Source organism: Oncorhynchus mykiss, chromosome 18 (assembly GCF_013265735.2).
Source record: "Oncorhynchus mykiss isolate Arlee chromosome 18, USDA_OmykA_1.1, whole genome shotgun sequence".
NCBI classification, from domain to species: domain Eukaryota; kingdom Metazoa; phylum Chordata; class Actinopteri; order Salmoniformes; family Salmonidae; genus Oncorhynchus; species Oncorhynchus mykiss.
The window spans coordinates 58813647-58837048 of NC_048582.1; the positions used below are offsets into that span (position 1 = coordinate 58813647).

General features: G+C 44.0%; 2 protein-coding genes across 6 annotated transcripts in view; one reads left to right on the top strand and one right to left on the bottom strand.

The window, feature by feature from the left end:
* Positions 1-9555: 9555 nt before the first annotated feature.
* On the top strand, positions 9556-10283 carry nanos2 (nanos homolog 2). Its single transcript, XM_021572954.2, has one exon. The coding sequence runs from the start codon at positions 9582-9584 to the stop codon at positions 10119-10121; it is 540 nt and encodes a 179-aa protein (XP_021428629.2). The 5' UTR covers positions 9556-9581; the 3' UTR covers positions 10122-10283.
* A 281-nt stretch (positions 10284-10564) lies between these two features.
* The window catches only part of LOC110496613 (nuclear pore complex protein Nup153), a 28331-nt gene continuing 15493 nt past the window's right edge, over positions 10565-23402 (bottom strand). For 4 of the 5 annotated variants that reach the window (XM_036953389.1, XM_021572609.2, XM_036953390.1 and 1 more), the window contains exons 7-21: positions 23197-23241; positions 23067-23120; positions 21546-21674; positions 19897-20082; positions 19542-19661; positions 19218-19322; positions 19019-19103; positions 18820-18921; positions 18010-18579; positions 17598-17789; positions 16589-17428; positions 16087-16419; positions 15604-15858; positions 12348-12510; positions 10565-12056 (exon numbers count right to left, since the gene is read on the bottom strand). In XM_036953389.1, coding sequence (XP_036809284.1) covers positions 11963-12056; positions 12348-12510; positions 15604-15858; positions 16087-16419; positions 16589-17428; positions 17598-17789; positions 18010-18579; positions 18820-18921; positions 19019-19103; positions 19218-19322; positions 19542-19661; positions 19897-20082; positions 21546-21674; positions 23067-23120; positions 23197-23241 — 3273 coding nt within the window. In that variant the 3' untranslated portion in view covers positions 10565-11962. Of the gene's footprint in view, positions 12057-12347; positions 12511-15603; positions 15859-16086; positions 16420-16566; positions 17429-17597; positions 17790-18009; positions 18580-18819; positions 18922-19018; positions 19104-19217; positions 19323-19541; positions 19662-19896; positions 20083-21545; positions 21675-23066; positions 23121-23196; positions 23242-23402 lie in introns of those variants that run through there. The other variant, XM_036953391.1, reaches the window with a different exon arrangement.

A 23402-nucleotide genomic window follows, 5' to 3' on the forward strand; every position in this document is an offset into this window, starting at 1 on the left:
GAATAGTGAAAACATTAAAACTATTATATAACACATACAGAATCATTTAGTAACCAGAAAGTGTTAAACAAATCAAAAAATAATTTTATATTCGAGATTCTTCAAATAGCCAGCCTTTGCCTTGACTCTTGGCATTCTCTCAACCGCTTCATGAGGTAGTCACCCGGAATGCATTTCAGTTAACAGGTGTGCCTTGTTAAAAGTTAATTTGTGGCCTCCCGGAGGGCGCAGTGGTTAAGGGCGCTGTACTGCAGCGCCAGCTGTGCTGGGCGCGAACCAGAGCCTGGTTCTGTCGTAACCGGCCGCGACCGGGAGGTCCGTGGGGCGACGCACAATTGGCCTAGCGTCGCCCGGGTTAGGGAGGGCTTGGTCGGTAGGGGTGTCCTTGTCTCATCGCGCACCAGCGACTTCTGTGGCGGGCTGGGCGCAGTGTACGCTAACCAAGGTGGCCAGGTGCACGGTGTTTCCTCCGGCGCATTGGTGCGGCTGGCTTCCGGGTTGGATGTGCGCTGTGTTAAGAAGCAGTGCGGCTTGGTTGGGTTGTGTATCGGAGGACGCATGACTTTCAACTTTCGTCTCTCCCGAGCCCGTAAAATTCAAAAAAAAAAAAAAAAAAAAAAAAAGTTAATTTGTGGAATTTCATTTTCCTTCCTTTCCTTCTTAAGCATTTGAGCCAAGATATCCCAATTTGGTAAAAATACCAAGTCCATATTATGGCAAGAACAGCTCAAATAAGCAAAGACAAATTACAGTCCATCATCACTTTAAAACCTCTTTGGGCTAGGTAGGACGCTAGCATCACACCTCGACAACATCCGATGAAATTGCAGAGCGCGAAATTCAAAATACAAAAATTGTAATACTAAACATTCATGAAAATACAAGTGTCTTGCATTGTTTAAAAGCTTAACTTCTTGTTAATCCAACCGTGTTATCAGATTTCAAAAAGGCGTTACGGCAAAGCATACCATGCGATTATCTGAGGACAGCGCCCCGCATACACCAGCATTAAAAACATTTTTCAAACCAGCAGAGGAGTCACAAAAATCAGAGATAGCGATAAAATAAATCCCTTACCTTTGAAGATCTTCCTCTGTTTGCAATCCCAAGGGTCCCAGCTACACAACAAATGGTTGTTTTGTTCGATAAAGTCCTTCTTTATATCTCAAAGAAGTCCGTTTAGTCGGCGCGTTTGATTTAGTAATCCACCATTCCACATGCAGACAAAGGAATCCCAAAAGTTAATGGTAAACTTTGTCAAAACAAGTCAAACAACGTTTCTAATCAATCCTCAGGTACCCTAATATGTCAATAAACTATACAATTTAAGACGGAATGTAGTATGTTCAATACCAGAGACAAATAACGAAGTGTGCAGCCTCATCCACGGAACCACAAGACTACAGTCCTAATGAGAGACACCTTGAAAAACTAGAACTACTTGCTAATTTTTCAAAAAACAAGCCTGAAACTCTTTCAAAAGACTGTTGACATCTAGTGGAAGCCATAGAAACTGCAATCTGGGAGGAATTCCTTTGAATATTCCATAGACAAGCATTGAAATGGCCTGTGACCCCCCCAAAAAAAAAAATTCCGGATGAATTCTCCTCGGATTTTCACCTGCCATATCAGTTCTGTTATACTCAGACATTATTTTAACAGTTTGAAGTTTCTAAGAGTGTTTTCTATCCAATGGTACCAATTATATGCACATCCAAGCTTCTGGGCCTGAGTACTTTGGGCACGTCAGTCATCCGAACTTCCGAATACTGCCCCCTAGCCCAAAGAGATTTAAGACATGAAGGTCAGTCAATACACAAAATTTCAAGAACTTTGAAATTTCTTCAAGTGCAGTCGCAAAAACCATCAAGCACTATGATGAATCTGACTTCCATGAGGACCACCACAGGAAAGGAAGACCCAGAGTTACCTCTGCTGCAGAGGATAAGTTCATTACCAGCCTCAGAAATTGCAGCCCAAATAACTGCTTCACAGAGTTCAAGTAACAGACACATCAACATCAACTGTTCAGAGGAGACTGCGTGAATCAGGCCTTCATGGTGGAATTGCTGCAAAGAAACCACTACTAAAGGACAGCAATAAGAAGAAGAGAATTGCTTGGGCCAAGAAACACGAGCAATAGACATTAGACTGGTGGAAATGTGTCTTTCGTTCTGGAGTTCAAATTTGAGATTTTTGGTCCTAACCTTTGTGAGATGCGGTGTGGGTGAACGGATGATCTCCGCATGTTTATTTCCCACCACAAAGCATGGAGGTGGTGTGATGGTGCTTTGCTGGTGACACTGTCTGTGATTTATTTAGAATTCAAAGTACACTAAACCAGCATGGCTACCACAGCATTCTGCAGCGATACGCAATCCCATCTGGTTTGGGCTACGTGGGACTATCATTTGTTTTTCAACAGGACAATGACCCAACACACCTCCAGGCTGTGTAAGGGCTACTTGACCAAGAAGGAGAGTGATGGAGTTCTGCATCAGATGACCTAGCCTCCACCATCACCCGACTTCATTCCAATTGAGATGGTTTGGGATGAGTCGGACCGCAGAGTGAATGAAAAGCAGCCAAGAAGTGCTCAGCATATGTGGGAACTCCTTCAATACTGTTGGAAAAGCATTCCAGGTGAAGCTGGTTGAGAGAATACCAAGAGTGCACAAAGCTGTCATCAAGGCAAAGGGTGGCTATTTGAAGAAACTCAAATATATTTTGATTTGTTTAACACTTTTTTGGTTATTTCATGAATCCATGTGTTATTTCATAGTGTTGATGTCTTCACTATTATTCTACAATGTAGAAAATATTACAAAAAAAAAAAAAACCCTTGAATGAGTAGGTGCTCTAAAACTTTTGACTGGTAGTGTATGACACCAAAAACCTGTAAATTTGTGATACTGAACAGTGCTGGAGAGTATTCCATAGAAACAACGCCATCTTGTGTTCAAAACAGCTTTCAATTCAACGTTCATCATGGCGACATGAAGTTGGGGGGGAAATCCCTTAAACTTTATAAATGATTGGAAAATAAATTTCATGATTTATTTTTTGGTTAATTTACAATATTTGTATTATAATAATGACCCTCTCCCTCCCCCTCTCATTCCCCCTTGCTCATTTTCTCTATCCTCTTCCTAGTACTTCACCCCTATGTGCCATTTTCTACTTCCCTCATTTTATCCATCCTTTCGTTCTCAGACACACTAGGCTCTAATAGATAAGATGCTCCCAGGCAGGTACGAGAACATCTCCACAGTTTGCTCAGTCTGTTGAAACGTGGAGTCATTTCTCCATCTCCAGATAGGCTAAGAGAAGCTGCCCACTGACCCCACTTCTGACTTCCACTCTCCCTGACCCCTCCACTCCCTCCATCCCCTCCTCCCTGGGTCTGATTGGGTCGGTGTCCAGGGGGTCCTGCTGGATCCCTGTCGGGCTGGGTGTGGTCTCAGAGGCCTGGAGGACCTCCACAGGGGTGACTACGTCCCCCTCTCCGGTTTTCCCTGCAGTGTCTGGGCCACGGACACCAGCTGACTTAGTCCTCGGGCTCACCTTCAGCTCCCCATCTTTGACCTGAAAGAGAAAACAAAGAAATGTGTTTAGTCTGAAGCTGGCTAATGAGCACAGGTCATATTCAAGGCAAATGTAGTTCAAGTTGGTCCCAGTTTAACCCCCTAAAGCCAGTTTTCCCCTATTCCCTCACCTAACATTGATATTTTTCACTTCATAATCAGTAGCTAGCTCTTCATAGGCCACTTTTATCTTATTCCTCAGCTTGTTAATTCTCTCCTTGGCCTGCCTCATCCTCTCCTCCATGTCCTCTTTGCTGGTGACAGACTGGTCCCTCCTGACCTTCACAGACTCCAGGTGACAGTGTCTCTGTGTCAATCGGACAATACACACACACACACACACACACAGCAATTAAACCATGAGTGAATACACACTGCAACAACAGATATTAGGCAGACACTCATGTACTGTAGTTAGTGTAATTAACAAAAAAATATCTTCAATAGTGTTACTGTCCTTTGCATATTCAATCAGCTATGCACTCACTTACCATAAGATGGCAGCAGTTTTATAAATAATCAGAACACTAATCAAGAGACTACCCAACCAAGCCCCAGTCTTAAAATGACAAGAGATGATGGAACTCATCCTCTCACTGAAGGTCCCCACTTTACTGGGGGCTGTACCCAGGAAACTACCGCCACTAGCAGGAGTGTGTGTTTGATTCTGACACCACTATAAAGGTCTGAGGCTACAAAAGGCTACACTTTTCTCTGCCCCACCAGTAGCCCTGGCCGGTACCCACCATGTTGTATGCCTCCCCGCTGGCCCACTCCCTGGGCTGGGCAGGTATGATGCCTTGGCTAAGTAGCTGCTCCAGAATTTCACTGGACCTGGGTCTCTCACCACCCTCATGAACCAGGCTAGGGATGTGGGCTAGGAGTGGGAAACACACAAGGTCTCTGACAAGCATACACTCTTTCACTCTCTCTCTTTTACACACACACACGCTAGTGGTGGTAGTTTCCTGGGTACAGCCTTTGGTAAGGTGGGGACCTCTCCAGTGTACAGGACCACTCCACTGTCTGTGGTGAACTTTGACACTGCAGAGTCGCCCCTACTACCTTGTCTACTCCCTGTGTCATCCTGTTGGGAGGAATTACAAAGTCACCTATGAGTTAAATACACAGTGGCAATGTCCTAAATGAGCTTAAATATATACACTGAACAAAAATAATAACACAACATGCAACAATTAACGATTTAACTGAGTTACAGTTCATATAAGGAAATCAGTCAATTGAAATAGGCCCTAATCTATGGACTTCACATGACTGGTCAGTGGCGCAGCCATGGGTGTGCCAGGGAGGGAATAGGCCAACCCTCTGGAGAGCCAGGCCCAGCCAATCCGAATAAGTTTTTCCCCACAAAAGGGCTTTATTACAAACAGAAATACTCCTCAGTTTCATCAGCTGTCATCAGCTGGTCTAAGACTATCCTGCAGGTGAAGAAGCCAAATGTGGAGGTCCTGGGCTGGCATGGTTACACGTGGTCTGTGTGTTACCATGGCACGTTGCTACAATACATCTGACCCGGTTTAAGGCCAGTAGGTGTCAGGGTCACTGCAAAACAACAGCCAATCTATTGTCCTTAATATAAATCCCCTTCCAAGTCGTTATTAGTCCTTGTAGGGGCCCCTGTGCAAGCAGTTTGACTGCAACCAATTACTTAACATGAAATTTTAAATCACACATACAAGAAATAAAAATATTTAATATATGCTCTGGGAGGAGAAAGCAGAGCCAGGCGTTCCTGTGTTGGAAGTGACCATGGTGGTTCCACACGGGCAGGAGACACAGACAAACCTCCTGTCGATGTCCAACGCCTAGCTCTTAGCCTCATTTGCATGGCCTCCATAGTTTTCCTGTATGTCAGGTTACAGATAGCTATTGAGCATTTAAGTGTGTTATGTTGATGTAGTCAAGTCAACTTTTATCAAGACAAAAGAAAATCTCGATGGTCTTTCATACCCACAACCACAAGGAGGCGATATTGAGGTGTGCGGTGTTGCTCTCATAGAACAGTCACTGTTAGTTCCAGAGGAGGTACGTTTTAGCAGACTGATTTGTCTTCTTCACTACTGTCGAGGGATAACTCACAAAGAGGAGTAGTTTCTTCTCGAGTTCTTGGTCTCCTGCAGAAGACCAATGTGGGGCTGGAAGGGTAGAAGCAGTGGGTCAGGGCAGCCACACATACATACTGACAACAATTAACATTGTATTGTTACCATGAAACAATTATAGGATGAGAGAAGGCAAGTGACATACAGACAAGACAGACAGGCAGGCTGACCAGCAGGCTAGACAGGGACAGACCTGATCCATGCAGAGCTCATAGTTGGCCCTTTGGGCCAGGACGTCCAGCTGGGTGTGGGTCAGCTGTTGCTCAGAGTTCATGACCCGTCTCTCCACCTTCTGTATCTCCTTGACCAGGCCCACCAGTGTCCGCCACCTGGGGACAGTTCAAAGGTCAGTCAACTTATATCATCAGCATCACTAAGGCTACTAAGCTCAAGAAATATTGTTTTACATGACTATCCTTTTCAACATTCTGTTTTATAGCCCTTGCACAACGGAATTAAGTGGAATTCTTATGTAGAACTCTTTAGGTCTCTGTCAGGCTTACAGCACATTTCACAACGGTGTCAATATTTACAGAAATGCCAAGTGATCACAAGGCAGGTCCCAACTGTACGGCAGATGAATGATCAACACGGCTAGGATCAGGATATCTGAACACCTGCCGTTTCTCCCACTCCAGAGTATCCCTGTCCCCAGCACAAGGTGCACCTGTGTAATGATCATGCTGTTTAAACAGCTTCTTGATATGCCACACCTGTCAGGTGGTTGGACACGATCTTGGCAAAGGAGAAATGCAGACTAACAGGGATGTAAACACATTTGTGTGCAAAAATTGGAAGACAAATGAGCTTTTGTGCATATGGAATATTTCTGGGATGTTTTATTTCAGCTCATGAAAACACGGGACCCACACATTACATGTTGCATTTATATTTTGTTCAGTAATATCTTGCATTTTTCAAATTCTACCAACTGGACAATTTTTGACTTGTAGCTAAAAGGTTGTAATTTTTATGCAATTTGTACCAACACTGGCTTCTTAATGTCCACTTGAAATACATTATTTTTCATCAGATTTCACAGTCCGTGCCTAAAATTATATTAAGCCTTTACTAACAGGAGAATGCATCAAACCACTTCCAAAATAAATCACTTACCACATGAATTCAAAATTATAAAAATGACAGAAGTATATAGCAAAGAGCTTGAACGTGGAGCAGCTTATTAGCAAAGAAAAAAGTGAAATGTGGCAAAATTCAAAACTCTTCAGAATCACTTGGAATCCTCCATTGGAACTATACCGTCTGTGACAAAACCATTTCTGACATCCCAAGTAAGCCAGTAAACATATTGTATGTTGAAAACAGAATGGTGCAAGGTCACAACAGAGTACAATGTTTGCATTTGTACTGGCACCTAATCAATGATTTTATAACATTGTCATGTTTTTCTCACTGCACGTGGTCAACTGTGTCAATGTAAGGAACACATGCAGCTGGTGGAGAATACAGGAGGGTTTGCATGCATGCAGTCAAAACGCTAAGGACACTAAATGTGATACCACAGTGCCTTGCGAAAGTATTCGGCCCCCTTGAACTTTGCGACCTTTTTACACATTTCAGGCTTCAAACATAAAGATATAAAACTGTATTTTTTTGTGAAGAATCAACAACAAGTGGGACACAATCATGAAGTGGAACGACATTTATTGGATATTTCAAACTTTTTTAACAAATCAAAAACTGAAAAATTGGGCGTGCAAAATTATTCAGCTCCCTTAAGTTAATACTTTGTAGCGCCACCTTTTGCTGCGATTACAGCTGTAAGTGGCTTGGGGTATGTCTCTATCAGTTTTGCACAGCGAGAGGCTGAATTTTTTTCCCATTCCTCCTTGCAAAACAGCTCGAGCTCAGTGAGGTTGGATGGAGAGCATTTGTGAACAGCAGTTTTCAGTTCTTTCCACAGATTCTCGATTGGATTCAGGTCTGGACTTTGACTTGGCCATTCTAACACCTGGATATGTTTATTTTTGAACCATTCCATTGTAGATTTTGCTTTATGTTTTGGATCATTGTCTTGTTGGAAGACACATCTTCGTCCCAGTCTCAGGTCTTTTGCAGACTCCATCAGGTTCTCTTCCAGAATGGTCCTGTATTTGGCTCCATCCATCTTCCCATCAATTTTAACCATCTTCCCTGTCCCTGCTGAAGAAAAGCAGGCCCAAACCATGATGCTGCCACCACCATGTTTGACAGTGGGGATGGTGTGTTCAGGGTGATGAGCTGTGTTGCTTTTACGCCAAACATAACATTTTGCATTGTTGCCAAAAAGTTCAATTTTGGTTTCATCTGACCAGAGCACCTTCTTCCACATGTTTGGTGTGTCTCCCAGGTGGCTTGTGGCATTCTTTAAACGACACTTTTTATGGATATCTTTAAGAAATGGCTTTCTTCTTGCCACTCTTCCATAAAGGCCAGATTTGTGCAATATACGACTGATTGTTGTCCTATGGACAGAGTCTCCCACCTCAGCTGTAGATCTCTGCAGTTCATCCAGAGTGATCATGGGCCTCTTGACTGCATCTCTGATCAGTCTTCTCCTTGTATGAGCTGAAAGTTGAGGGACGGCCAGGTCTTGGTAGATTTGCAGTGGTCTGATACTCCTTCCATTTCAATATTTTCGCTTGCACAGTGCTCCTTGGGATGTTTAAAGCTTGGGAAATCTTTTTGAATCCAAATCCGGCTTTAAACTTCTTCGCAACAGTATCTCGGACCTGCCTGGTGTGTTCCTTGTTCTTCATGATGCTCTCTGCGCTTTTAACGGACCTCTGAGACTATCACAGTGCAGGTGCATTTATACAGAGACTTGATTACACACAGGTGGATTGTATTTATCATCATTAGTCATTTAGGTCAACATTGGATCATTCAGAGATCCTCACTGAACTTCTGGAGAGAGTTTGCTGCACTGAAAGTAAAGGGGCTGAATAATTTTGCACACCCAATTTTTCAGTTTTGATTTGTTAAAAAAGTTTGAAATATCCAATAAATGTCGTTCCACTTCATGATTGTGTCCCACTTGTTGTTGATTCTTCACAAAAAAATACAGTTTTATATCTTCATGTTTGAAGCCTGAAATGTGGCAAAAGGTCGCAAAGTTCAAGGGGGGCGAATACTTTCGCAAGGCACTGTATGTTTCTGGCCAGACCTTAGTCTAGTCATCCTCCGTCTAGACATAATGAGGCTCCATGTACAGCTGCAAAACCAAATCAAGAAGATAACCATTGACCTTTAAAGTTTAAACCCTCAGGGCCTTATTGATCAATCTATTCATATAGCGGACATATCAACACATTTGCTGTAATAATCAGGAATTCCAGCACCAATGCACAGTTGAAGCATTTTCTACACAATGTTGGCTTTAAATGCATAAGACTATAGGTTATTGTTCATACAACTTTGAATTAAGGAGAATATGAATGTGAATTGACAAAAGGGACCACTGAAATCCGATTTGACCTGTTCTACCAAATTAAGCTACACAATATGGGCATAAAATGGTCCTACAGATATACATTTAAAATCTGCATACAAGCTTCCTCGTTTGGTGTACAGTGTTAAAAATCTGTGTTCAAACACTGCAGAACTATAAAGAGAGAGTATGGCAACAAACATAATTACCTTTAATTATCTGACAGACAGCTCAACCTCTACTCAAGTGTTGTTTGAAAAGGTTACTGTCAAAACAATAGCTGCACGTGGCAATGTTTACCACCTGGCTGGGGCCAGCCCCTTGGGACAGACACACTTCGCAAGCAAACCGCCCCTCCGACTAGACAGACAAACTACATTCCTAAAATGTTTGCCCCGGGCCACTATAAATTGCTGGAATGCGTCCAGGCCACAAACATTATTGATGCAGAGTTCCAGACGCGTGTGCATGATTTCCGGAAAGGTTTCAACAATGCAAAGAAACCTAATGGCTGAGAGCAGCCTCGCCCCAACGCATGATTTCGACATGTGGCATGACTATATGAACCTAGGGAGGCTGCTGGAGAAACTGTGTGACGTCGCAGATCGGACAGCGACCACCTGTACCCAGCTAAAGGAGCACGTGCCGGACGCAAAAGACCACCAGACCGGTCGCCAGGAGCAACAATGGTTTCGTCTGAATTCGATCGGGACTGAGAGTCTGAGTTCTGCAAGCAGCATTTCAGGCAACACGAGCCACAGCCTGGGTTCCGGTGATTACTGCGGCTTCTGCAAGCAAAATGGAGAAACGGCAGAGATCTACCGGAGCCACAAACTGAAATCCAAAGACAGCAAAGTCATCTGCCCCATTCTGAGGAGCTACATTTGTCCTATGTGTGGCGGCACCGGAGACAAAGCTCACACGCGCCGGTACTGCCCACAGCGCAACGGCGTGGTGCCGAAATACCGGGGGACTGTGGAGTAGAAAACAGGAGGAAAATCAATCTGTACATATTTATGGAGAAAATATATCCAACGTTCTTGTTCAGTTAGGTAGACCTATTGTTAACATATATATTTTTTACAAAGTGGCTAATGCGCCTTTGATGTTCTGCTATGAAAAAAATAAACCTATTTTCGTACATAACTTAAATGGTTTTTGTTCACGTTCTCCTTCCTCAATTCTGGAATATGACATGTTATAAAACTAAATAATTTCATACTGAACCTGTTTAAATAGGCAAGTCAGTTAAGAACAAATTCTTATTTACAATTATGCCTACCGGGGAACAGTGGGTTAACTGCCTTGTTCAGTTGGCAGAATGACAGATTTTCACCTCGATCTAGCAACCTTTCGGTTACTGGCCCAACGCTCTAACCACTAGGCTACCTGCAGTCTTATTATTTTGTGGGAAAGAAATCACAACATGTTAATTACATATTATAGTTTTATTGACGGCAATTACCCATGGATCTTATTTTTATTACTAATCCAGTAACAATCATGGCTTTAAAATTAAATCGACTACCTTATTATCCAAAGTCACCCTAGTCCATTTAAACAAGCAATATAAAAATATATACTAATACTTTGTACAATACTGGTTTTGGTCCAAACAAAAGTGGATCAGAAATGCCAATATACCTTTAGTCTTCAAAGGATCCCAATATGCATTTATTTTTTTAATGGATTTCAGGCAACTTTGAATATAGGGATTTACATAATAAATTCTAATGACAAAATGCTGAATGTAGAGTTGGTTTAACACACAAATTCAACTTCACAGATAAAAAAAAGAAGCAAGTTACTATTTACAGGTTATAATGTTCAAAGGCCAATTAAGAGAGCGGCAGGAGGTGGTGAAGGGAGAGAACGTGAATAAGAAAAGGGAAGAGAAAGAGGGCACAAGAGAAAACATGAGAATAAAGGAGATGGAGCGACAAAGGGATTAAAAAAGTAGTAAGAACAGTGAACGAATGTGGAACTACAGATTTACAAAGTCCTAAGGATGATATTTCAGGAGTCGGTCTCCAGCCCCAATCTCCACAGTGCTGGGGTAACGGTCCTCTCTTCCCCACTCTCCTCTGCCTCCATTTAAACACATTCATAAGCTTCTCACCTACAACTGTCCGACAGCCTCAACCAGCCACTACCACACGACACTTTCGTCCAGTTTACACACACACACCTCAAATCTGTATACAGAAAACAAGCACGCGTCATTCAGTACACAGAAAACTGTACTGTAAGCTTACACGCCATTGACACTGTCTACGCCTCAAATAGTACCCTATTCCCGACCCAATGATGTGCACTGCTTCAAATTCACAAGTTAAACTAAAGTTCACTACATAGGGAGTAGGGTGCCATTTGGAATTCGCACCACAGTTCTTAATCTCTGCATTAACTTTCGCAGTTCATAACCTGATCACCCATACTAATCAACTTAACAGTACGATTTTTACACTGTCAACTTTCAATTTCAGTTTTTGCATTTGTATTTTAATTACAAAAAGTCACGACAATGTTCTAGCCAACATTTGGAGGTGTTGTTAAGCAGAAGTTTCTCGCTTGATTGTGTTGTTGTCGCCATCATACTGTAGGTTCATTTGCAGTTTATTTTTTAAGCCTGACACCTGCTCTGTACAAGGGTCCCGCTCTCTAGTTGCTCTGGGGTCTACCCCCCCCCCCCATCAGAGTATCACCCATACATCTCCAAATGGGGGCTTCACCAGAGCTCTTTTACATGCTAAGTAGTTCAGTGTTTGTCCAGAGGAAGTAGTCCTGTCTATGCTTAAAGGGTCAAGTCTAGTCCGATGGATGTTTTACTTCTTACGCCGGACTGCTGTTTTGATCTTGCGTCTAGCGATTGAGTTCTGTCCTGCAGGGGCTGCAGTGAAGGTGGTGCTCTTTGTTGACCTGTAGTAGGGGATAAGACGTCATCAACACATAATTCAAACTAAGCGTGCGCACATCCAATAACTTGCAGATGTTCGGTACAAAAAGGCAACTATTTTTATTTAATTATCATCAACACCATCACAATTATACATTACATTTGTGTTAAATGCAATGACTTGAGACTAACACCTGAACCACTAAACCAGGAAAAGCAAAAATTCTGAGAGCATATAAATACCACTGTATTTACATAGGGACGGGTGAATTTGGGCCAATCCTTTTTTCAGGAGTTGGAGCTGTTGGACTCACCCAATAAAGTTAAAGCCACCTCCAGGTGCACTGGGTTGGGGTGCCATGGAGGGCGTGGCAGAAGAGGCGGGGGACCCTCCTGGTACCCCTCCGAAAGCAAACACCCCCGTGCTGTTACTGGACGTGCCGAACGCACCGACTCCTCCAAACTGGAAACCTCCACCTGGTAAAACCATGGACATCGGGTGAATCTTTGAAGTTGAATCTTTAATGTTGCGTGATAGGATGATTCAAAATTAATCTCGTTACTCAGACTTAGTAAAATGTTTTTTTTTTTATCATATCAATCTTAAAAAGGGCATTTGTTTTTTTTATTGCCTTCAGAATATATTCATACCCCTTGAATTATTCCACATTGTGTTATAGCCTGAATTCAAAATATTTTTTCAGTCATCGACACTCAATACCTCAATGACAGAGAAAACATGTTAACATTTTTGCAAATAAAATGAAAATTAAATACAGAAATCTTATTTACATAAGTATTCACACTCCTGAGTCAATATTTTAGAAGCACATTTGGCAGCTTTTCCAGCTGTGTAAGTCTAAGCACTTCTCAACCCTGGATTGTGCAACAATGGTTGCTGATCATTGCTAGACAGAAATTTTCATGTCTTGCCATAGATTTTCAAGCTCATTTAAGTCTAAACTGTAACTAGGCCACTCAAGAACATTCACTGTTGTCTAGGTAAGCAACTTGTGTATATTTGGCCTTGTGTTTTCAGTTATTGTCCTGCTGAAATATGAATGTCTCCCAGTGTCTGTTGGAAAGATGACTAGGTTTTCCTCTAGGATTTAGCCTTTGCTGAGCTCTATTCCGTTTCTTTTCATCATAAAACACTCCTTAGCCCTTGCCAATGACAAGCAAACCCATAACATGTAGCCGCCACCACACTTGAAAATATGATGAGTGTCAGTGATGTGTTTAGGGCAAACACAAAATTTGATTTGAAATACAAAGCCTTATTTGTCACATGCGCCGAATACAACAGGTCTAATACATCTTACCACAAAATGCTTACTTACAAGACCTTAACCAACAGTGCAGTTAAAGAGTTAAGAAAATATTTACCAAATAACCTAAAGTTAAAAAAAAAATAAAAACGAGGCTATATACAGGGAGGTATTGGTACCGAGTCTACAGCCCCGTTGATGTGAATGTGGGCTTGTTCAACCGGCCTTTTCCTGTAATCCACAATCAGCTCCTTTGTCTTGCTCACATTGAGGGAGAGGTTGTTGTCCTGGCACCACACTGCCTGGTCTCTGACCACCTCCCTATAGGCTGTTTCATCATTGTCAGTAATCAGGCTTAAGACTTGTGTTGTCAGCAAAGTTAGTGTTGGAGTAGTGTTTGGCCACACAGTCGTGGGTGAACAGGGAGTAAAGGAGGGGACTAAGCACACACCCTTGAGGGGCCAGAGTGTTGAGGGCCAGAGTGTTGAGGATCAGTGAGGCAGAGGAGTTGTTGCCTACCCTTACTACCTGGGGGCAGCCCATCAGGAAGTCCAGGATCCAGTAGCAGGGGGAGGTGTTTATCACTTCATGGCTACCGACGCGAGTGCTACGGGCAGTAATCATTTACACAGGTTACCTTTGCTTCCTTGGGCACAGGGACTATGGTGGTCTGCTTAAAACATGTAGGTATTAGACTCGGTCAGGGAAAGGTGAAAATGTCAGCGAAGACACTTGCTATTTGGTCCGTGCATGCTTTGAGTACACGTCCTGGTAATCAGTCTGTCCCCGCAGCCTTGTGAATGTTGACCTGTTTAAAGGTCTTGCTCACATCGGCTACCGAGAGTGTGATCACAGTCATCTGGAACAGCTGGTGCTCTCATGCATGCTTCAATGTTGCTTGCCTCAAAGTGAGCATTAAAAAGGAATTTAGCTCGCCTGGGCAGCTCGAGGCCGGGTTTCCCTTTGTAGTCCGTAAAAGTTTTCAAGCCCTGCCACATCCGACAAGCGTCAGAGCCGGTATAGTAGGATTCAATCGTAATCCTGTATTGACGCTTTGCCTGTTTGATGGTTAGTCGGAGGGCGTAGAGGGATTTCTTAGAAGCGTCCGGATTAGTGTCCCGCTCCTTGAAAGCGGCAGCTCTAGCCTTTAGCTAGATGCAGATTTTGCCTGCAATCCATGGCTTCTGGTTGGGATATGTGCATATGGTCACTGTGGGGACGACGTCATTGATGCACTTATTGATGAAGCCTGACTGAGGTGGTATACTCCTCAATGCCATTGGATGAAACCTGGAACATATTCCAGTCTGTGCTATCAAAACAGTCCTGTAGAGTAGCATCCGCATCATCTGACCACTTTTGTACTGAGCATGTCACCTCCTGCTTTCATTTTTGCTTGTAAGCAGGAATCAGGAGGAAGGAATTCTGGTCAGATTTGCCAAATGGAGGGCGAAGGATAGCTTTGTATGAGTCTGTGTGTGGTTTCACGTGACATGCTGGTAGAAACGAGGTAAAACGGATTTCAGTTTTGCCTGCATTAACGTCCCCGGCCACTAGGAGCGCCGCCTCGATGACCATTTTCTTGTTTGCTTATGGCCTTATATAGCTGGTTGAGTGCGGTCTTAGTGCCAGCATCGGTTTGTGGCGGCAAATAGACAGCTACGAATAATAGAGGACAAAGTCTATTTCTTTGCCACATTTTTAGCAGTTTTACTTTACTGCCTTATTGCAAAGAGGACACGTTTTGGAATATTTCTTATTCTGTATAGGCTTCCTTCTTTTCACTCTGTCATTTAGGTTAGTATTGTGGAGTAACTACAATGATGATCCATCCTCAGTTCTCTCCGATCACAGCCATTGAACTGTGTAACTGTTCTTCTTTGCGAAGCATTGGAAAACTTCCCTGGTCTTTGTAGTTGAATATGTTTCAAATTCACTGCTTGACTGAGGGAACTTCCATATATAATGTGTGGGGTTTGTATGTGTGGGGTAGAGATGAGGTAGTGATTCAAAAATCATGTTTATTATGTGACATGTTAAGCACATTTTTATTCTATGCTTGCCATAAAGTGCTTGAACACTTGACATTTCAGCTTTTCATTTTTAATTAATTTGTAAACATTTTAAATAACATTCCACTTTGACATTATGGAGTATTGTGTGTAGGCCAGTGACAAAATCAATTTAATCCATTTTAAATTCAGGCTGGAACAAAATGTGGAAAAAGTCAAAGGGTGTGAATGCTTTCTGAAGGCACTGTACATACACTAAACAACCCCAGAAAGTGAACGTAGCAACCCACCTGGTGCGGCGGGGGTGGATGAGCCAAAAGCGGGCGTGGAGTTGGCTTGGTGGTCGAACACAGGGACAGAGTTGGCCTTCCCCCCGAAGGCTGGGGGCTGGGAGGCCGTGGCAGAGAAGGGGGACGGGGCGGGAGAACCAAACGCAGGGGCATTGGGCTGGGAGGTACCCTGACCAAAGGTAGGAGCTTGTCCCGACCCAAAGCCAGAGGAGGAGGCAGGGCTGAATACAAACTGAGCAGGGGCTGCTGATGGAGCTGGAGAGACAAGTTGATTACATTTCAACCAACAGAAAAAGAGCACTTAAGTGGAAAAACATCTTGGGTAAACTATTGGTCAATGCAGTCAACAGCTACACATATTCAATCAAGAGAAGTGAACAGAAAAAGCCCAACACTATCAATTCACAGTAAAATAGTGCACTGGCATCATTCGGGATGAAAACAAACAATGTTCCTTGAAAATAAGTCCTAAAAAGAACCAACCTGTAGTTAAGGCAGTGGAGAGCGGTGCCGCTCCAAAAGCGAAGGAGGGAGCAGCAGTGTTAGGTCCAGACCCAAACAGGAATGGTTGAGCCGGGCCAGGGTTCAGGGAAGCTGCAGGGGCAGGCAGGCTGTCCTGGCTCTGCCCAAACAAGAAGGACTTGGCTGGGGTGGCCTCACTGGAGGCACTCTGCCCAAACAGGAAGGTACTGGGGTCTGGGATAGGGGCTGGGGTAGTGCTGCTGGTGGGCCCAAACAGCCTGGGGGCAGGGGTGGTGGAAGTAGAGGTGGTGGTGGTTGACATAAACCCAAACACTGGCTTTGAGGCTGCAGCATCTGCAAGAAAAACAACTGAATTAAAGAATGATTGGTTTAGGTGCAGACAGTGTGTACATTCACACAAAAAAAGTATCAATTTTATAGTAGAACATCCATTTAAAGAATTGACAAATACAAAATGAGTTAATAATAACATGAACTAACTATTGCAGGGTATCCCTCCCACCTGTAGCGCTTTGCCCAAAGCTGAATGAGGGCTTAGGGGCTTTTGCTGCTGGGGTCTCGCTGTCTGCCAGCTTCCCAAATGTGAAGGTAGGTGCTTTGGGCTGGTCTGCAGATGGATCTACCATAAAGAAGGAAAAGCCTCCAGAGGGAGCCGATGCCTCCGCCCCTTTACTAGCAGCACTGAACAGGAACCCAGACCCCATAGAGGCCTCCTTCTCAGGCTTCCCAAAGGTGAAAGGGTCCTTGTCTTTCTCTAGCAATTCCTCAAATATGCTGCCCCCTAGTGGTGTGGCCAGGGTAGGAGGCTCAGCCAGCTTCCCAAAAATAGGAGCTGATGCTGTTGTGGTGGTTTCGGTAGAAGCTCCACTGTCGTTCTCTGTAGAGACAGGAAGGCTTAAAGTAGAGGTGGTGGTTGTCGGTTTTGATAGTCCAAAGGAGAACCTTCCGTCCGAGGGTTTGCTCTCCGTGCTAGCAGCTGATGTAGTGCCGAACGTGATCCCACCGCTGATGCCAAATTTGAACCCGGCACCCATACTCAGGGCTTCAGCCTTCCTCCCCTCGTCCGCTGCAGGGGTGGAAGCAGTAGATGCTCCAAATTTGAAGCCCTCTGTGGAGCTGCCGAATTTGAAGCCTGCAGAGCTGCTGGTGTCTGTTGAGGTGGTGTCTGATGAGGCAGCTGCACCGAATTTGAAGCCCCCTGAAGAGGAGTCAGAGAGGGTGCCGCCGAATTTGAAGCCCCCAGAACCAGAGGCCGAGTCCGATGACACCCCCATGCCAAACTTGAATCCCCCTGAGCAGGTGTCAGACAAGGACTGGATACCAAATGACGAGGAACCGAATGCTGAAAGAGACGGAGGATCACATTAATTAACTACTTCAGTATTCTGTATAAATTTCTAGTTCAGGATTCACATCTCTCCTCACTAATATCAAAGCTCTTGCTACAATGACAACGCCCTCTAACGAAGCCTCTATAACACACAAAGATGGCAGTTGACAGCTGTACGTACCTTTAGGCTCTACTAAAGCCCCAGGCTTGGGGGTCTGACAGGCCACACACGCCTGGTCTACTCCCTTGTTCTGAACACAGCACACGTCACACTCCCACGCTCCATCTGGCTTCTTGAACTGGGCCCCAAAGCCTAGTAGAGGAGTGATGCTGACAGGGGCGGGAGTTAGAGACGGAGTCGCTGCCGTCACTCCTGTTAGGTAGATGAAGATATGAGCGATAAGCAAAAATGTAAACATCAATTTGCACCAGATTTCTTTAAAATACTTTCTTGAAGATCTTCTGATGCAAAATTAACAGTGGGCCAAGATAGCAGTACTGAGACAAACACTCTCAAAGGCAACTTCATGAGAAAAAAACATTACTAAGCCAAAAACTAAAAAAACAACCAGGTTGTTCCCTCTTCTCATTACCTGGCTTAGTGCTCATACAGGAAACACACTTGATGTCCTGCGCCTTGTTCTGCACCATGCACATGTCACACTCCCACGCTCCCTCCGGCTTCTTAAACTTGTCCCCGAAGCCCAAGAAGGGGGCAGCAGCGGGCAGAGTCTTAGCCTCCGAGAAGGCATGCAGAGTCAGTGTGGCTTTAACTCCAGTCCCAGGCTTGGCTGTCTCACAAGCTACACATTTGACTGCTTGAGGCTTGTTCTGAACCAGACAAGTGTCACAGTCCCAGCTTCCCGCAGACTTTGTGAACAGGGCTCCAAAACCAGCAGCGGTAGTAGTGGTGGAACCCTCCAGCCCGGACAACGTTGTGAAGTGTTCACTGTCAGTCTTCGCTAAAGTAGAGTTTGGATGTGGGGTCATACAGGCCACACACTTTGTGGCAGTGGGTTTGTTCCTAACCATGCAGACGTCACAGTCCCAGGAGCCTGTTGGCGCTTTGAACAAGTCCCCAAGGGAGGGGGCAGTGGACATGACTGGGGTCTCCTGGGGGGCTTTGGGGACAGGAGAGGTCTGAGTAACAGGAACGGCAAACCCTATGGGAAAGAGATGGGGTTAAAAACCACCCTAAATAAAACCAGAAAGGAATATAAAGACACTATTTGAAAATACACTCATTTAAACCCACCATTAAAAAGAGCCACAACACTGTCACGACAAATTACATAAGTAATGACAAATGATGGCAGATGACTTGTAAGTCGTATAAGAGAGAGATCAGGTAAAGCGTTACTAGAAACGTCAAGGTTCTGTATTCATGTTGCCGTCCTTCTCACCAGGTCCTTTGAGGAGCTCCAGCACACTGCCCTGTTTCAACATCTTGGCTGGTTTAAATGGCCCTTCAAACTCCTCCATGCTCTCACTGGCAGCATGCTTCACTACAGAGATACCAATGGAAACAGAAGACAACCATTAGGTATGAAATTGGTTTCCCTTTACATCAAGGCTTGGATCTTGTTCTCATCCCACTCTTACCTGCTGCCACTACTGGGGTGACCATCTTCCCGTTGGATAGTGACAGACCCGTTTTCACTACAGGTGCACTGAAGGTAAATCCAGACTAAGAGACAGAAGATGGTCAGCATCTCACCATTGTTGAATGTCAGAACAGAAACAATATTCTACGGGGGTCAAACTGTCATCATAGCAGGTATACTCAAGCTGCGGGACTTACAGACGGGGAAAAGGATGGTGGGCTAGCAGCAGTTGTCATGACAATAGGGGAGGAGAAAGTGAAAGGTGTGGAGGGAGGGGTGGAGGGTGCTGTAGTCAGTGGCACCTGAAAGAAAGACAGACTTCATTGTCATTAGGATGGACACAACACATTTGGATACATTGAAATAAAGCCAACTTAAGATATCAAAAGTCAATGGCCGTGTACCAAATGGCACCCTAAATAGTGCACTACTTTAAAGCAGGGCCCTATTGGGCCAAAAGTTGTGCACTTTTAAGGGAATAAGGTGCCCTATGGGACACAGTCAAATGGAGCTGGACGGACCTCGTTAGTGACGGGCTCCACCAGGACGGGTGTGGTAGTGACAACAGGCTTGGGGTTGGGGAAGCTGAAGCTGGGCAGACCGATTGAGGTGTTGGCCGGCAGGGCCGGTAGCTCAGCAATCTGAAGAGAGGGGTCAGAGTGTAGAAAACCATTAGCAGTACTATACATTAACCAGAATATCTATACTACACATGGCAATTATTGCCATTTGCTGCTTTGCACAATTAGACAATGGTTTCAACCCAACCACTCACTCAGAAACATTTCAGAACCAACCAATCATTTATTGCCTGGATCACAAACTTCTCGCCAGACAGAATAGAAGGGGTCATATAGATAAGAGATGTGTACCCACCTCGTCTTCAGGTCGTTTGGACGAGGGTCTTGTGCTGGTCCTCTCCCTCTTCATCTTCCCTCCTCCTGACCCTGTGCTGCTGGTTGCAGGAGTGCTGGACAGAGGGTAGGTGGGCAGGCTGCTGCTGCTTGTGCTTTGACAAGGATCTGCCACTGCTTCAGGAATCAGAGGGGATTGTCTTGTGGGCTGGAAAGGAAGGAGTAAAGGGTAGGGTTAAACATGAAGCATAAATACATCTGGTTCTATGGACTGGCTGTAATTTGGAAAGCAACTATCTGGAATAAAACAACTTCAGCTTGTTAAGGCTTCTACACATCTATCCAACTACAGCCAAACCAACAGTCTATGGATGCGTTTTAAAAGAATCAGCCGGTCTCAGTTGGTAGGGCTGGGCTATACAGCCTACAAATCATTTCTAGATTTTTTCAAACTAATGTGCGATGCACAATATAAAGTATAAATACTGTTTTTCTTCATATAAGCTTCGTTTCACAATCAAAGGTCAATAAACCGCAATTAAAAACAGCCAGGAATAATCAAATGTAAAATCATACCTAGACCAAATAAGCCTTCCACAAGTATAACTTAATTATTTATTTGATCAAAATAGTTTAATGTGCTTTTTTTGTTGTTGCAATAATCACTGATCTGGCTTTCAAGTATGTCTATGAAAATGTCATTTTTGAACAACGCACCACCACTAATGACGACACACTTCTGGTAGCAGGCATTTTTGAACATTAACACAGGTCTCAAACAATCAAGCCCACGTATTTAAAGTCTAGCCAACTTGGATCTAACTTGCTTGCTAAAAAACAAAACAGGACAGTTGAATTATGAACACACCCTTCTGTCCGTCACCAACTGTTTGAACAACAGCCTGTTCACTTTGTTTAGATGTTGAAATCCAGCGGCCTGCCTGGATAAGAAGATTTCTAAGAATGAGAACGAGTGGCCAATTCCTTACATAAAATGTGTCTTTTCATGCCCATTGCACATTGTGTTTTATCAGACTAGACAGCTAGCGAATAAGCCTGTGGCTAAGATGCTGCTAGAGGTATGTGGTACCGCAATAGCACGCATGACAAACTGAGCATTCATTTCCCACATGGTCATTGATGCTCTCGTTTTAGTAGGGTCTGCTCTGTTCTATTTTTCAGGAGTTGAGACATTTACAGACATCTCGTCCATTACAGTAAAATAACGTTTAAGTGTTTGTCTCCATATGACCTATTCTTTTGAACCAAACCTCAAATAGCGAGTTTAAAACTGCTCGGTGTCAGAGGAAGAAGTTATCGTGGTCGTTGTGATGAAGGGCAGGGGCTTAGTGTCTGTGTGAGTGGGAAGGTGTAGTGCACACAGCACAAAGGAGACCAGAACAAAAATACATAAAACAATTATAAAACCAAACTAAAAATGAATGCGATACAGGCATTTGGAACATGACAAACATATTCAAATGAATTAACTTGATATAATCGCCCAGCCTTAGTTGCTGGACATCATAATTGGTCCCAATTCAACATGTAGAAACAGCCATGGACAGTCTGAGTTGGGGGAAAAACTCAACACATCGATAGTTAGTTGGCTGTAGTTGTATGGATGCCTAGAAGCCATTAGGTGACTAATCTGGAAGTGGGGGTCCTCACCGTGCCTACGGGGGTCTGGGCCAGGCCCCCGGGGGTCAGAGAGGGCCTGAAGGACATTGAGCGGCTCCCAGACACCAACGCTGCAGCCGGGATAACCAACTTCTGGACTGGGGGGAGGGGAGAGTCCAGCTGGAGGGGAACACAGAAAAGTCATAAATACTCAAAACAATGTGTCCCAGGCACACACGAATACAAACATTTTAAAAGTCCATCACTGGCAGTGGGCAGCATTTGGTAAGCCAACACACCCCTCTCCATGCTCCGTTTTCACCTATTCTAGCAATGTGGGTCAACACACAAGTTAACCCGTTTCTACATACGCATTGCTTGCGGTTTGGGGTTTTAGGAAGGGTTTCTGTATAGCACTTCGGTGATGTAACAAGGGCTTTATAATACATTTGATTGACTGAACCTAGCGATCTCAGGTCATACATTACACATATTCTTAACTCCCTTCAGTAACAGTTTGGTATAAAGAATACGAAGACAGGCCTTGATATTTATTTTAAGTGACGTTTATTATACTTCGTTTTTTGAATCAGCACTGTTTCTTTCTGTTCCTCTCAGTCTCTGTAGCTTCCGGGTATGATGGAATAAGGACCCGAGCTATGGCAAACAGGGCTGGCTTTGTAGAGCCTGTCCATGTGAATGAGCGTATTGGAAGACAACCCCACCGCTACTGACAGGGTATGTAAATGTTTATATTTAAGCATAAGGGCCGAGAGGGGTGTGGTATATGGCGAATAGACCACGGCTAAGGGCCGTTCTTATGTTCTAGTGACCAGCTGCCACAGCTGGGACCATTTAACAGTTACTGACGACCATCCAGCCTTAACATGACTAAAAATGGACCCCGCTAGATAGCAGCGCACACTCAACACTCAAACAAATGCCCGCTTACTTTAACACACGCCAGATCACATACAGGACATAAACACGGCAGAGCAGAGGTGATCATCTGACCCAGGCTGACACACCTGTTAACTACTGCAGACACGCCACGCTAGCAGACGGCAATACTGGAAGGGTAGGAGAAGCTAGTGACAGCACTTTTCAAACCAACCAATAGTGTTTGGCTCAAGACCTTTCAGCTGCTGCTGTGCATGTTAGCTGTTGGGGATTTGTAACATTGCGGACTAACAGCTGGAGAACACTAACCCAGGTTTGAAATGCCCTAAGGTCAGCTGTCAGTGTCAAGAGATAATGTATTGGGGTTTCGAAGATGAACACTAGCTGCGCGATACAGACCAAAATCTATGTCACAATAAAATTACTGAATTATCACAATAAAAAGTTTATTTTTACTACCCATAAAACTACTTTAGCCCTAGTCACACGGGATTAGTATTACTACAGAACGTTGGTTATATAATTATTACTTCAGAATGTCCATTACTGCAGACGATTCGGAAGGGATTTGTCGTCGTTGTCACATTTCACATTTCTCTAGTTGGTTATTTACTGTAATGAATGACATAAGCAAAATGTCCATGATAAAGGGTCGGTGTCTCAAACACTTACCCGTTTTTTGGGGGCCTGGAAATGTGAAAGGTCCAGAGTGCTGCCATCAGGGAACTGCAGGACATAAGAAATGTGAACTGTGTGACAACAATTGAGAATAAAAAAAGAAAAATTTATTCACAACACTTACTTTTGACAAGGGAGAGGACACCGTAGAGGGGATTCTCTTGGCATCCTGTTACGACAAACACACAAATGATGCATTTGTTACCATAAATAACTTCCTACAGAGACAGAAATATTTACCATAGCTTAGTAGTCAAGTGGACACCACAGGAGGTTGGTGGCACCTTAATTGGGGAGGACAGACTCATGGTAGTGGATGGAGAGGAATGA

Coding starts and splice junctions, on each gene's coding strand:
- nanos2 (XM_021572954.2), top strand. CDS start 9,582: ATGCAGAGTTCCAGACGCGTGTGCATGATTTCCGGAAAGGTTTCAACA.